Genomic DNA, 15,392 nt, shown 5'->3' on the forward strand with positions numbered 1-15,392 from the left:
AAGTCCTGTGTTCTGCTGCAATGGTATTGTGCTGCCAGAACAATAGAGTTTCCTTCGCCTCTAGTAGATATTTTGCACAACGCAAAGAGACCATGGGGGATCCAAAATGAAACAATAGTTTTCTATTGAAATCATGTTTAGACATCATTATTAAAAACTGTAGCATTGAACATTTGCTGAAAGAGTTTTTCTTTTAAACATCTTCATTCTCACTGTGATGAATAAACAAATTATTTCAGTTCTCCAAAGTACAACATTTCTGTTCATTTTGACCATGTGAAACTAAACACTTGGAGAAAACCATGCATGGTATTTTATATTCTGTAGTAATCTTACATATTTTATGTAATGCATACCGGACATCAGTGAACAGTTCTCTAGCTGAGTAAAAGTAGGGCAACACTAAAACTGTAGTATGCAGCGCAGTAAAAATGGCAAGTAAGTGATCTTCAGTTCTCCTGTGTTTCCTTACAGGGTACATACATAGAGAAGTAACAGTCTGCCAATTTTACCAATCATTAAATCTTTATTTTTCTGCTCCAAAATGTTTCTTAGTTTTACTCAGAAGTATCCACCAGTGAAGTTCCTATCTGAAAAGGATCGTAAAAGGATTTTGGTAAGTTAATACCTTTTAAAAATAATCAATGCTCCAAAGAGCCCTATAAGGTTAATGAGCAAAAATTATAAGACATAGATACTTTCTATGTGGCCTAAATGAATGCACTTATTTAAGGCTTTCCCCTTCTTCCCTACCCCCCTTCCTAAAGGCTCCAGGCTGTTGCACAATAAAACATGTGAATAGTAGTCAGTAAATAAACAAAGGGAAACTGCAAATGATGCTTCAGTAAGTCTCCAGTAGAAGGTAGCTGGAAGCTAAGAATGCCCTAATCGTGCTTCTTAATTTGGTGTGCAATACAGTATAATTTGGGATGTGAAATTGTATGCTGTAGCCTGAACTCGATCAGATTTTGGAAACTAAGCTGGATCAGGAACCAACAAATTAAAAACATTTTAAAATTAAAATACATTTTAAAAGCCGCTAAAACCAACAAACGCCATGTCATTAAAACCAGAGCTAAGATACAAATGTAAAAACATACAAAATTAAATATTGTGCATTGTTGAGAGAGCACTAAACAGTTTTTACCTGCTGGTGGAAGATGGCAATGGAAGGGGACAGACAAGTCTCCCTGGAGAGAGAGTTCTAGAGTTTTGGTGCCACATCCTAGAAGTCCTCTCCAAGTTTGATATCTGCCTGCCTCATCTCAAAAGCCAAGGGTATTCAAAGCAGGGACTGAATAGGTGACCACAGTGGTAGGTTCATTCACAGTATTTTTATCCTGCCTTGACTAATGGCAGGTTACAGTGTTGTTTAAAACCTAATGTAATAAACTGTCACTAGCAAACCTACAACAGCCATGAAAACCAGAAGTCATTATTTAGTCTAAATTCCAAAAATCAGAGTTACATAGGTGACAGATTTTGGATTGTGCTTGATCTTCTGCAGATACTTTGGTCACATTCCACCATCTGAATATCTCAAGTACTAAAACAGTTCATAGGAATAAGGGAAAGAGTTTAGATTCAGCTACCATGAAGGTTTGAAGTTCCATCCTTGCAAGCTGTATATCTGTCTGTAGCTTTATTGCTGTGTAGAATTGAATTTTGCAGAAAGATTATAGCTATAAATGTGAAAAACTACATTAGGTACATCTTTAATGCGAACTTTGAATGAATAGAAATACTATTTCACTAGTGGCTGTAATACAGTAGTTCTTATTTCTGAATGTGCATGGATGCTATCTAAGAAGAATACAGTACTAAATTTTGTTAACATCAATGACAGTATTTAAAAATGAATTATTGTGTTTGCATATTAAATATCTGTGTTTATAGTACCATTTCTTATTGACTGCTTTGTCAAACATTTGTATTAAATGATAAAAGAGGAAAGTCAGGCTAAAATCATTTAACTTGTTAAAGACAGGCATATAATTCCTTTCATAATCTAATATATTTTCCTGTTCTTAACAGGAAAATGGACAAATAATTGGAGAAGGTAGTACATTTTTAGGGAGGTTTAATATTTTCAGTAATTGCAAGTAACGTATCTGAAGTAGGTTATGTGCACATGAAAGTTTATACCTTGAATAAAACTTTGTTGGTCTTAAAGGTACCACTAGACGAAAACTTTTTTCTGCAAGAAAATCTATTGCTAATTATTCTGAGTATCTGTAAGCACTTTCTAAGTCCATGGTTGCTATTTTGGTTTCCTTAGCTGAGTATGGAGTTTGGCTGTTATATAATTGAAGAAGTTGCCACATCAGACTGAAGCCCATTTGTTTGCTTCTGTGGTTCAATAGTGCTCAGTTGTTTTCTATGCCCTCTGGAATGCTGTGTGAAACAAGACCTTCTAAATGACTCCAACTATAGAGCCTTATGTCTGCCTCTGTTACCAGTGGAGAGACCTACAATTTGGATTTAATATCTGGTTACAGAGCTGTTGAAAACTTGCTAGAGACGAGATACATGGGAAGGATAATTCATTTTACCTTTTTTTCATTATCATACTGGAGGTCAGAGAAATAAAAAAGTTTGTTGCACATACCAAGAGGTGATAGTTTTATCCTTAAACTATATTACATTGAAGCTTTTCACGGAGCAAAAACAGATGTACAAAAGTAGCACGTGGTAGAGCCAGGAACTCATTTGCATATTAGGCCACACCATCTAAGCCAGCTGGAATGGTGTTCCTGCTCAAAAAAAGTCCTTTGTACAGCCAATAGATGAAGTTATTTCATGTCAGGTCAAACTATTTCACTTGGTCAGGTCTATAGTCTGGTAGTAGCTCTCTGGGATCTCAACTAGAGGAAGGTGTTACACCTATTACTTTTGCTAGAAATGGCTAGAATTGAATCTGGGACTTTCTGCGTTTATCCTGGGCTATACATCTTCAGACTAGGGGTCCATAGAAAGCTTGTCATGTCCCGGGAGATGAACTCTTTCCTTGATATGAAAGCTTTCTGTGTACAAAGACTTTTTTTCTTACTTGTGGCAGAAGTCAAGCATGCAGTTCCATACCTGGAATTTGACCTGTGTGCCTGTAGAATCCATCCAGAGTCCGGACAGCAGATTCTCATGCACTTCATTATTAATCTGTGTTGGTCGCCAGCAGGCATTCTGAAAACTGTTACAATCTGTCCTTCAGCTGAGGAAGGGTTGCAAAATTCCATACTTTACATAAAATATAAACATTTTGGACTCTGGAAACCTTCTGATGTCCCTAGTTGTTCTCAGTTTCTGTTATTTCTAGTGAAAGAAAACAAAATGTATTATTTAAGGAGTGGGGTAATAGTTTGCAGAAGAAACCAAAACATTCTTCTGATTTTTTTTTTGTGCTTATTTCAAAGTTAACAGTTCTGAATTTAGAAAGCCTGTGGTTATATGAAGTGAACAGAAGTGAAGAAACAAAAGCAGCCTTGGCATTCTTTTGCCTCTTCTTCCCCTTTCCCATTTGTCTAGTTATAAGCTACATTCTAACAGCTGCGTTTAATTCATGTGATGTTTGTAGACTTTGTCTGCTTTGTTTATATTCTGTAAAAGAGAAGAAAAATTTATATGCCAACTATCCTAATGCAGATAACTGGAGGAGCAGGGTTTGTGGGTTCTCATCTTACTGACAAACTAATGATGGATGGCCATGAAGTTACAGTTGTGGACAACTTCTTTACGGGCAGGAAAAGAAACGTGGAACACTGGATTGGTCATGAGAACTTTGAGCTGATTAATCATGATGTTGTAGAGCCCCTCTACATCGAAGGTGAGTAGCTCGTCACCCACAAGCTACACTGACTCTGCATGAATTCTGTTGCATATTCTCTCGTTCTGATACCTCTGTGGGGCTCGCAAAACTTCTGTCATGAAATTGGAGGTATGCTGTCAATGCCATTGTGGGAATTGTACAGCTGTAGTACTCTCAGTAAGGAGCCCCGTGGTGCAGAGTGGTAAAGCTGCAGTACTGCAGTCGGAGCTCTCTGCTCACAACCTTAGTTCGATCCTGGTGGAAGCTGGATTCAGGTAGCTGGCTCAAGGTTGACTCAGCCTTCCATCCTTCTGAGGTCAGTAAAATTGAGTACCCAGCTTGCTGGGGGGAAAGTGTAGATGACTGGGGAAGGCAATGGCAAACCACCTTGTAAAAAATCTGCTGTAAAAATATTGCGATGTGACATCACCCCAGAGTTGGAAATGACTGGTGCTTGCATGGGGGACTACCTTTACCTTTTAGTACTCTCAGTTGGTGGAAGCAAGGAAGGAATGTGGCAGGAAGCTGAGAAATCTTTTAGGCCTAGTTGCGCTGGGGAAGCTATCCAATTCAGAATGACCATAATTTTAGAAGAGATCAGTTGGGACCATTCTAAAGCTGTGCATGGAATCTCCATTCATCCAGTTGTGTGGCTCTTCAGAACATCAGTACCTCGTGTTGGTTCCCTCCACAGTGATCATATTTGGTGCACTCCTAGAAGCCATCTAGGAAAAGCAAATAACTACATGGGCAAGAAGTGAAGGGTAGAATCTGTTGTCCTTTTTCTTTGTATCAAATCATCTCAGAAATATGTCCACATATTTGGGGTTGTGGGTAAAATATGTATAGGATGGGACAGTTGGATTGCATCCAGTCTTCCTTCTAGGTGTGGTTTACTTACACCTGACTCTGTTAAAGCTAATGCCAGCCATTCATGTATGATTACTTCAATGTGTAGTGGTTTTATGTGTTCAGTCTTGTTCTTTGCATTTAAATGAATATGCATGTATTACCTATAGACTTTATATCTGTGTGTCACTGTGGTCTTGCTTCCGTATTGTATGTTCTCTCCAAATACTATAGAATCTTCAAGTAAGTTTTTAGTGTGAAGTCAAGGTTTTGACAAGCTTTCAGCGCATTTGAAAAAATGAAGCTGTTTGAGTAACCATTGCCTTTAGTTCTATAATCATAAGACCATGGAACATAGTAAATGTAACTGATGTAACAGAGATTGTCACATTCCTAAGAAAACATGCTTTTCCCTTGTCACTGAAACTGTTATAAACTGGAATTAATAAAATTCACCCCCTGCTTCCAACTCCAGTGTAATTGGATTGTTTGACCACTTTTGCTTTTGGATCATAGAGGTGTAGCTGCACAGTTGGAATTTGCTAATAGCCTGCAGCACTTCATTTATACAATCAGTGGCTTTTGGTTAAATAATACCAGTGGGACACTATTAAATCAGCAGCCTGTTTTTAATGCCAGGTTCCAGCCTTGGCTGGGTATGAATGTATATAGCTTTTTTTTGTTGTGTATATGAAAGGCAATCCCAGTGTGACTGAACAAAAAGACATTGCCCAGTTCAAAGTGTCTGGTATATGTCAGTGACAAGGGGAAAATACAGAAGAAGACAGAAATTCACAGTTTTCTGTAAAAGTGCCCCCTTCAAATTTACATGCCAACTATAGACAAACAGTTTCCTATAATAGTGGTTTAAAAGTCAGTTTGTGTACCTAAAATATTTATCCAGTTTATTTCAAACAAACCGCATGGAACAGATAAATAGGGGAAAGTTTGTTTCTCTGTTTCTAATATGTTTTTATTTGATCAGTGTAATTTAGTCAATTGAATGGAGAATTTGAGTGATTGTTTCAATTTAAATTTTCTGCTGGTTACAATAAGATGTGGAAAACTAAGCTGATTTCCTTTTTTTATAATTTGCATATTACAAAAGTTTTTCATACCTCTCTTAACCGCTAAGAGTGAAACAGACTGAATTTTTAGGCTGTGTTACTTTTTTATATTCATCTGTCTAGCATCTACTGTCATAGTAAACTATTGCCTACTTGTTGTAGCATCTGCTTACTGAGTTTGGCAGAAAATTGACTACTGTTGGGTTTGCCCATGAATTTTCCTCCTGTTGTTGTATCCATCCCACACTTCTTTCTGTTGATATGAAGAGCAGAGGTTTGACTGGGTTATCACCTGATGACTGCATCAAGATACCATCAAGTTGCTGTGGATTTCTATAAATTGACTTTACAGATTCAAGCAGCAAATCAGGGGTTGAAAAATCTAGCAATAATACATGCACATTTGAAGTAGTCCATGACTGTTTGGAAGGAGTATTGAAATTACCCACATTTTCTAATTCAGTTTCTCCTAGGATGTTCAAATTGTACTATATATTCCATGCAATCTTGCAGTGGCAAAATGCAGAACAAAATACATGCATGTATACAAAATGTATACATTTTGGTCACATATATATTTCCACACAGAATTATGTCAAGGTCGAGGAATCATATTGCTGTTTCCCCCTAACTTTCTGATCTGATAAAATATATATTTTTTAAACTTCTTTGTTTTATAGTGGACCAGATTTATCATCTAGCATCTCCAGCTTCTCCACCAAATTACATGTATAATCCTATCAAGACTTTAAAAACCAATACCATTGGGACATTGAACATGTTAGGTGAGTTTAAATCTAAATTGACTCCTTTGTTCAGTTCTAAAATCATATTAAGCTTTTGGTGTGATTTTATTTAAATGAAATCCAGCATTCCAATTTCAAATGTGTTCAGTAGCATATCAGACTATAAATATTCTACTTCTGTAATAATTGGTAATTTTTCTACTCATGTAGTATTTGTCCATTGTTAATTGGTTGATTTTTATTATGATTTTATGTTGATGATCCATACATCTTTTTAATAACTGTCAAACTTGCCTGCAGAGTGCAGCATACTTTAACTTAAATTGTGATAATCATAGTGACTATCATGGTATTACCAATGGATCAATTTTGGCATGATGGGAAAGAGGAAAATCTATTTGTACATGCCTTCTTCTATACCCTGTAAATAAGCTATTTTCATTCCATCCAGAAGTCTGAATCCCAATAGCTGTCAAGATAATCTCCTGTCTTTACCTATTGGGATTGTTACAACCTTGTAGGGCCTTGACCATAAGAGGTTCTAAAATCTGTTGGGCAGAAGGCAGGTTGAAGCTCAGAAATTTAATGAGATTGTATTGTTGGCTAGTACCATTTTCATTACATGGGGTAGTGGATAGCTGTGCGACAGAATTTCCAAGCTCAAAAGGCTAGTTTCGCTTCAGAAACAGAAGACTAGTGAACATGTTCCAAAGGGAGACCTCCTACCATTGTCTCCTCACCAAAGCAGTCTTTGACTTTTTGTTGTGCTATTTATTTGCCCTAAGCTGTTTTAAAAGGAAAGAGAGTAACCACATTTTCATTTGTTTGTTTTTCTGTTGTAAGGGTTAGCAAAGAGGGTTGGAGCAAGGCTTCTTCTCGCATCCACCTCAGAAGTGTATGGAGGTAGGTAAGAAGTGGGCTTGTCTTGGCATAGTAACAGCAGCTGATTTGGGTGGAAGTCAGTCTTTGCTGCAGGGTGAAGCCCTACAGTCTGATATACTTTTAACATCTCTCTTATGTTTGTATCAGCAGCATTTTGCTGTGTTCTTTTTCAATCAATTCAGTCACTTGTTCTCTGTGAATTTTGCTGTCATCCCTTCATAAAGCCATTCAACACACATATACACTTTATAAAAAGCTGTTGACCTGTTTTCACTTGTGATATTTAAGCTCATCCTTTGTCCATTAATCCATGGTAAAGCAATTTGAAAGATATATGCATCAGTCTGTCTTTCATACAATGAAAATTGGGAATCAGCTCAGAATAACTTTCATTGAAATTAACTTAGGCTCTCTAGTTATACCCTGGGATAAAGAAGTTTTCCATCTGCTTTTCATAGTTACAGAAGATGAAGTTACAGTAGCTGTGTGTGTGTGTTTGTGTGTATCTCTCTCTCCCTCCTCTCTCTCTGTGCCTGTCTTTGTCTCTCTCTCTCTTACATTAAGTAAGGCAGAATAATAAACCTTCCTGCCAAAACTAAGAATGAACAAAAGGCAATGTTTATTTTATTAAAACTTAATTTGATAAATTGGTGGTCACCCATTAAATATGTGCCTTTCTCTGCAACAGTATGTGTGTACCTATGACTGAGTCATATGACCAATATAGGAAGCATTGCGCTTTCTCTAAATTGTTGTCATTTGCCATTATTGACACATAATAGAATGTGGTTCTTTAGTGTGATCATGTATGTGATTCTTGATTGTCTGGGATACTTCAAGAACAATGGAAATGGTAGAAGGGAAATGTTGGATAGGATTGCCACTTTCTAAGCAAAAAGCAAATTGGGATGGTGCTCATCTCAAATGTACTCTCAGCTGCTCTACAGAGTTAGCATACTTTCTTTGTGAACTGGCTAAGGGACAAAACTCATAACATCTTCATCTCTCCTTAAGATCCTGAAGTTCACCCACAGAATGAAGATTACTGGGGTCATGTGAATCCCATAGGACCTAGAGCTTGTTATGATGAAGGAAAGAGAGTTGCTGAAACAATGTGCTATGCATATATGAAGCAGGTATCTGAAATGTTTGTGTTAAAAAATACAGATTATAACCAAATTATTGTTGTTTTCAAAGTTTCTGTTTTAATTTAGAAGCAAAAATATGTCAGCAGATGTCTAGGTGGAGGCGGTCATATATACTGACAAATTTTTCATAAATATCCCAAAGTTATATTAGAATTGTCATGAGCCCTAATGAGTGGGAGCTGGAAGGGTTAACAGACCTGGAAGAGTTGCCAGCCAGTTCCTCAGTTGAACAAACAGCAGCTGGCCCATCAATCACTCTTCAGGCACCAGTGTCAGCTGTTGATGATCAGTTTCCTCCAAGCTCTCCTCCTCCCCCCCCATCTCAAGAGTTCGAAGCAGGCTCTGGAAAGAACTTTCAGAGCGAAGACATGAGGCACGCCGATGCTTCAGATCTCTCAGCCCTGAGTTCTAACAGAGTCATTGCCGCCCAGGGATCAGGCTGATTGAGGCTCCTATATAACTCCCACCCAGGATCTGGTAACCTTGTGGAAGCAACAAGTCTATTCTCTGGCTTGCATCCACGCTCCTTCCTGATCCCTGATCCTGACCTGCTTGATTTCCTTGGCACCCTGACCTTTTGACTTTTGGACATTGACTTCTGATTCCGGTTTGTGATTCTGCATTGGTGACTTGGCTCCTGCTTGACTTCCTGGACTTTGACCTTGGACTGGCTTTGGACTCCTGCCTGCCTGCACCCTGAGAATGTGACAAGAATCTCCCAAACTAAAAAACATTTAAAATGCATGAAATTAGTTTCCCTTCCATGGGGGGGGGGGTATTGTGGGGGGGTGTAGGAGGGAGCCATAGGATCTAGTCTGTGATCTGATACATTCTAAAAGACTTGATATTGTATTTGCTGTTTCAAAGTCATGGAGCATCTCACAGTTAGCTTTAGATTGCCAGTGTGTTTCCTGTTCAGACCTCTATGGCAGTGTTTTTCACCATTTCCAGACATGGGACCCACTAAGAAGAAGTCACACTAAGCTGCAAGTACATGACAAAAAGTCTTGTACTGTCAGAATCATAGCAGGAAAGAGGGACCAGAGTTATAACATCATCAGGGTAAAGATCACTTTGGTGTAGTGGTTAAGTGCACAGACTCTAATTTGGGAGAACTGGGTTTGATTCCCCACTCCTCCACATACACCTGCTGAGTGATCTTGGGTCAGTCACAGTTCTTGAAAGAGCTGCTCTCTCAAGTTCTCAAAAGAGCTCTCTAAGCCCCACCTACCTCATAGGGTGTCTGTTGTGGGGAGAGGAAGGAAAGGAGATTGTAAGCTGCTTTGAGACTCTGAGTGAAGGGCACGGTATAAATCTAATTTCCTCTTCCTCCTCCTCGCCGTTCCCTCCTTTCTTTCACATGATTCTGACATCACGTGCCTACCCAAAATAGCTGGACACAGGAAAAACAAGCTAAGTGCCTGGTTACATAATGATGAACAAGTCAAGGGTCAAAGCTATGGAATGATCTCACCTCATTATCCTGCTCTGATTTTCAGCATGCACCCTTTCTGCATAAGCAGCAGGCCCTTTTAAAAAGCAGCCAGAAATGCAGATCTCTGGGACCCACTTAAGTATCACACTCTCAGGGACATGGCAAAGTTTTATCCTTTTGAATTGCCTTCCAGTTGGGATGTAGCAATATGGAATGAACGTGATCCAAATTGGCTTTTGTAACAAATTAGCAAATGCACAATTCTTCAAAAAAATCATATGACTTACAATATAGGAAATCTGATTTGGACTGGCCATTTTTGTTTGTGGTGATTTTAAAGGGAAAGCCCTGGGCCAGCTGATATGTTTCAGACTAACTTCACAGGGTGGGATGGATAGGATCATAAACCACTATGAGCTCTTTAGAGATAAGGATAGGTAAGAAGGTGATTGACTTTGGCCAGCAAATACAAGGGGGTTTTTTGCCTTGAGACTAAACAAAATGCACTTAGGTGGGACTTTTCTGTTAGATGTCTCCTTTTAGAGCCTGGCTGCTTGTGGGATGCATTTCTTCAGTTAGCAGTGATTTAAAAAATACCTATGTTGGCTATCTTATTGTTTCAGGAAGGTGTAGAAGTAAGAGTTGCAAGAATATTCAATACTTTTGGTCCACGAATGCACATGAATGATGGCCGAGTTGTCAGTAACTTTATCCTGCAGGCACTTCAGGGAGAGCCTTTAACAGTATGTATTCACCACCTCTTCCTTGGGAACATTCACTGGATATGTGGAGGAGGCCTAAATGAACAGCTTTCTTAAGCCAAATCTATCATTGAGAGCCAGCCACTTTTGCTCTGTTTAGGATTACATTGTTGATTATTTATTTATTTATTTATTTTATTCCACTTATATCCTGCCCTCCCCGCCGAGGCAGGCTCAGGGCGGCTCACACAGACATGCATATGCGTGATTCAACATGGTAGTACAACATTGAAACCATAAAACATAGAGTAAAAATAAACATAAAATACATAAAAATGTTTCAGTGCCATGATCTTACATTTCCAATGTTATAGTTCTCTGTATAGCAGATCTTAAGTTATCCTCTCTGCAGCTGCTATACAACAGATTGTTGGTGGTGGTTCATATGTTGCTTTAAACTGTAGTGGCCAGCAGCCTAGTTCACAAATGCCTGGTGGAAGAGTGCCATCTTACAGGCCCTGCAGAACTGTATGAGCTCTCGCAGGGTCGTGACCTCTTCCGGCAACTCATTCCACCAGCGTGGGGCCACTACAGAGAAGGCTCTGGATCTAGTCGACATGAGCCTGGCCTCCTTAGGGCCGGGGATTGTAAGATTTTGTGATCCAGACCGAAGTGCGCTCTGGGGAACATGTGGGTAAAGGCGGTCCCTCAGGTATGCAGGACATATAGGGCCTTAAAGGTAAGAACCAACACCTTGAACCCAGCATACAATAGGCAACCAGTGCAGCGCTTTCAGCACAGGTTGAATGTGTTCCCATATAGGAAGGCCCATTAACAACCTGGCTGCTGCGTTCTGCACCAATTAAAGCTTCCAGGTTCAAGACAAGCCCCATGTAGAGGGCATTGCAGTAATCCAATCTTTAGGTGACCATGGCGTGGATCACTGTTGCCAAGTCACTGTTCGAGGTAGGGGACCAACTACCTTATCAGCTGTAGATGATAGAAGGCTGATCTGGCAGTTGCTGCCACCTGGGCCTCCATATTTAAAGAGGGATCCAGGAGCACCCCTAAGCTTTTGACCTTGGGCACCAGTGTAAGTGATGCCCCGTCCAAGGTCGGTAGTAAGACCTCGGTTCTCAGACTGCCATGACTTAGGTTCAGGACCTCCGTCTTCGTCGGATTCAACTTCAGTCGACTCAGCCTGAGCCACCCTGCCACAGCTTGAAGTGTCATGGTCAGATCTTCCACGGAGTTCGACTGACCACCCATCAGTAAATAAAACTGGGTGTCATCTGCATATTGATGACATCCCAGCCCAAACCTCTGGGCGATCTGGACAAGGGGGTGCATGTAGATGTTGAACAACATCGGGGATAGAACTGCCCCTTGTGGCACACCGCACACAAATGGGTGCCGACGGGACAGTTCCTCCCCTATCGCCACCCTTTGTCCCCGACCCTGAAGGAAAGAGGAGAGCCACTGTAAGGCCAACCCCTGTATCCCAGCGTCGGCAAGGCGGCAGGTCAACTGATGATCGACCGTGTCAAATGCGGCCGATAGATCTAGAAGCATCAGTACTGCCGAGCCACCTCTATCCAGATGCCTCTGGAGGTCATCCATGAGAGTGACTAGAACCGTCTCCATTCCGTGGCCCGGGCGGAACCCAGATTGAAAAGGGTTCAGTACGGAAGCATCATTCAGAAAGCTCTGTAACTGCACCGTGACCGCCCTCTCAATAATCTTGCCCCAAAAAGGCAAGTTTGACACTGGCTGGTAATTTGCCAATACGGCCAGGTCCAGAGATGGTTATCAATTATGCGAATGGCCTGTACTCTGGAGCTGATGTTAAGTGATGTGAAAGTGGTTCACACCTGGAGATCATCTCTCTAGTCAAAGAGAGATAATGTGCAAACCATTTTCTTAGATGATTTCATCAAATACTACCCAAAGTCTTGCATTTTCATTAGGAGTCTTATCTGTAAATGCTGTAAATAGAGAAGAAAAAATGAGACATTCCTATGAAGTTTTAAAATCCTCACTCTTTGTTGGTTTCCTTATGAGCTGTTTATAACCTCTGTATTAGAAATGTGAACCTCTGTATTAGAAAACAATACTCAGCATCTTCTCAGGAAGAATCTTAAACAAGGATGTATCAAGGTATTGCACTTGTTTTAAACCACAGTAAAAACCACTGAGTATCTCCTAAGAGAGCTCTCACAGAAGATTGAAATATCTTGTTTTCTGGCAAACAACTGTATGCCAGTAAAGCTCTTCAAGTTGACAAGGGTATTGCTAGGGCATGTGATCCTCCCACTCTCTCAACTTACAGTTATGTAGGTGCTAGGAAAAGAGGCTGGTGTAAATTTTCTTCAGGTTGTAAAACTGTCAGGAAAGTCATTGGGAACACTCTCTTCTACTTTCTCCACACCATGTGCCTATTTCAGCCTTGTACAGAACCAAAAATGAAGTATTTGTTTATTTTCAAAAGATTCCATCTCAGTTTTTAAAACATATTTGTTTCTGGCAGGTGGTACATTGAGACTAAAAGCTAGGAAAACCAACATCTAGATGTTACCCAAACAACCCAGTTTAGCTGCTCTGAACTTGTTGTGGCCAATATTTTAAAGTGCTCTTAAGCTAATTTTCTTCCAGTTATAATACATGGAATATTTCTGTAGGTTAAAGCTAATAAGCTGAAAAAGAGGCACTTGAAAAGCATTTCTTTTTTTCAAGTGCCTTGGTTGGATTCTCCATTTTCCTTTAAAACCATTTTCTCAAATGCATTAGTCGGAAAGTGTTTCCATCTGGATGCTAAGGCCAAGTGGTCATAATTGCCTGCAGCTTGTTGTCTGTTCTAGATCATCATGCATCAGTAATGTGGATTTTAATTTGTTTTCTTCCCTAGGTATATGGGCCTGGCACTCAAACAAGAGCATTCCAATATGTCAGGTACATTCTTCTATTCTGAGTGATATATTTGTAGGATAATAACAAAATAAGAGCACAAAGGGAGTGCTGAGGTTGTTTTAACAGCCACATAGTGGCATCAACCATGTAACTTTTCAACTTCTGGGGTTTTTTTAAATCTGAAGTCTTATCCTCTTCTTTCTGCTTCTTCCTGGTTGCTTAGAACACCTGTTCTCTTACAACTAAAGTGCTCTCATTTTAACCTCCTTTGCCTTTTCAAAGCATGTGGGACAAACCACATTATGCCATGTGGAAGCATCTGTCATTTGAACCATACCATACATACATAATATATTTTAATTTTAAGACTGGCTGCACTTTAAAAGGCAAGATTCATAAACTTTTCTTGTTGTTATGCATGCTTAGCTGACAAGATCAAGTCTCAGAGAGGCAACTCGATTCTATTAGGCCACTTAAAAGGCCCTGAACCTGGGATTCTAACGTGTCTCGTCATTTGATTGGAAGGGATTTTGTTCCGAGACAGCAAGGAACTTGGTCATGGTATTAATTAGGAATGTATATCCTCTGGGCTGGCTGAACAGGAGTGAGAACAGACCAGGGAAAACTTTCAGAGTTGTTCATGGGCTCTTTCCACATGGATGTTTTGCTTTATCTTGGTTTCCTAACTGCAACACTGTTTGGGGAGTATTTGCATATCGTGCTTTTGTCCTTTTCCTGGGTTTCCACCCTCTTTGGTTCAGTGTTCCCAAACCTGGTTTGATATGTTTTTGGAAAGATCATAGTGAGAAGCACCTATGGATGCTGTGGATAGGGGTTCATACTTTCAGGTATGGTTTTCCTTAGCTGAGTCCCTGCTGTAGTCACTTCTCTCCACTCCCCACTAGAGGGCTTCTAAAAATTGGTAATATAACACTAGACTAGAGCATGTAGGTAGATCACAGTCGGTTGGAACTGTATTGGTTCCTAGATTTCACAATTGAAAAGTTCCTTATCTTTTTGCACTGGATTTCTTTCTCATAATTCTGCAACCAAAAAAGCTAGAGACTAAAAAGAAAGACACCTGGAAACTGGTACATTGTAATAATAATAATAATAAACATAAATTTATATCCCGCCCTCTGCCAAAGCAGGCTCAGGGTGGCTCACAGCATAATATAAAATACAAAGATTACATAATAAAACAACAATCTACAACATGTACAATTTTAAGGAAATTGTACAAATTTCCTTAAAATTCCCTTAAAACTATTCTAATTAAAACCAACAATTTCATGTGATCGTACTTGGTGCTACATTTTCAAAAATTTCCGAACTTGCTCATTTACAGGTTTTTATAACGACGGTACAGCAGAATCCACATTAAGAAAAGGCCAGGTGAAAGAGGGTAGTCTTGCACTGAGCAAGACTCCGCAGGGCCCAGACCTCCTCTTGTAGTTGATTCCACCAGTGGCGAGCCATGATTGAGAAGGCCCTTTCTCTTGTAGTTTTCAGTTTGGCCTGCTTCGGCCTGGAGATTATCAGTAGATTTTGTGAACCTGATCTCAGCACCCTCTGGGGTACATATGGGGATAGACGGTCCCTAAGATAGGTCCTTGGTCATATAGGGCTTTAAAGGTAATGACCAGCACCTTGTAACAGATCCGGTACACAATTGGCAGCCAGTGCAGCTCCCGTAGCCTCGGCTGTATGTGCTCCCACTTCTGCACCAGCTGTAGTTTCTGGGTTCGGCACAAGGGCAGCCCCATGTAGAGGGCATTACAGTAGTCCAACCTCAAGGTGACCATTGCATGGGTCACTGTTGCCAGATCGTCACGCTTCAGGAAGGGAGCCAACT

General features: G+C 40.0%; 1 protein-coding gene across 1 annotated transcript in view; it reads left to right on the forward strand.

Moving 5' to 3' along the window:
* Positions 1–15,392, forward strand: part of UXS1 (UDP-glucuronate decarboxylase 1) — a 49,633-nt gene that overhangs the window by 21,178 nt on the left and 13,063 nt on the right. The window contains exons 5-11 of the mRNA XM_060233779.1: positions 556–616; positions 3,640–3,820; positions 6,399–6,503; positions 7,308–7,367; positions 8,361–8,482; positions 10,553–10,672; positions 13,536–13,579. Coding sequence (XP_060089762.1) covers positions 556–616; positions 3,640–3,820; positions 6,399–6,503; positions 7,308–7,367; positions 8,361–8,482; positions 10,553–10,672; positions 13,536–13,579 — 693 coding nt within the window. The remainder of the gene's footprint in view (positions 1–555; positions 617–3,639; positions 3,821–6,398; positions 6,504–7,307; positions 7,368–8,360; positions 8,483–10,552; positions 10,673–13,535; positions 13,580–15,392) is intronic.

Source organism: Heteronotia binoei, chromosome 3 (genome assembly GCF_032191835.1).
Source record: "Heteronotia binoei isolate CCM8104 ecotype False Entrance Well chromosome 3, APGP_CSIRO_Hbin_v1, whole genome shotgun sequence".
Taxonomy (NCBI): Eukaryota; Metazoa; Chordata; class Lepidosauria; order Squamata; family Gekkonidae; genus Heteronotia; species Heteronotia binoei.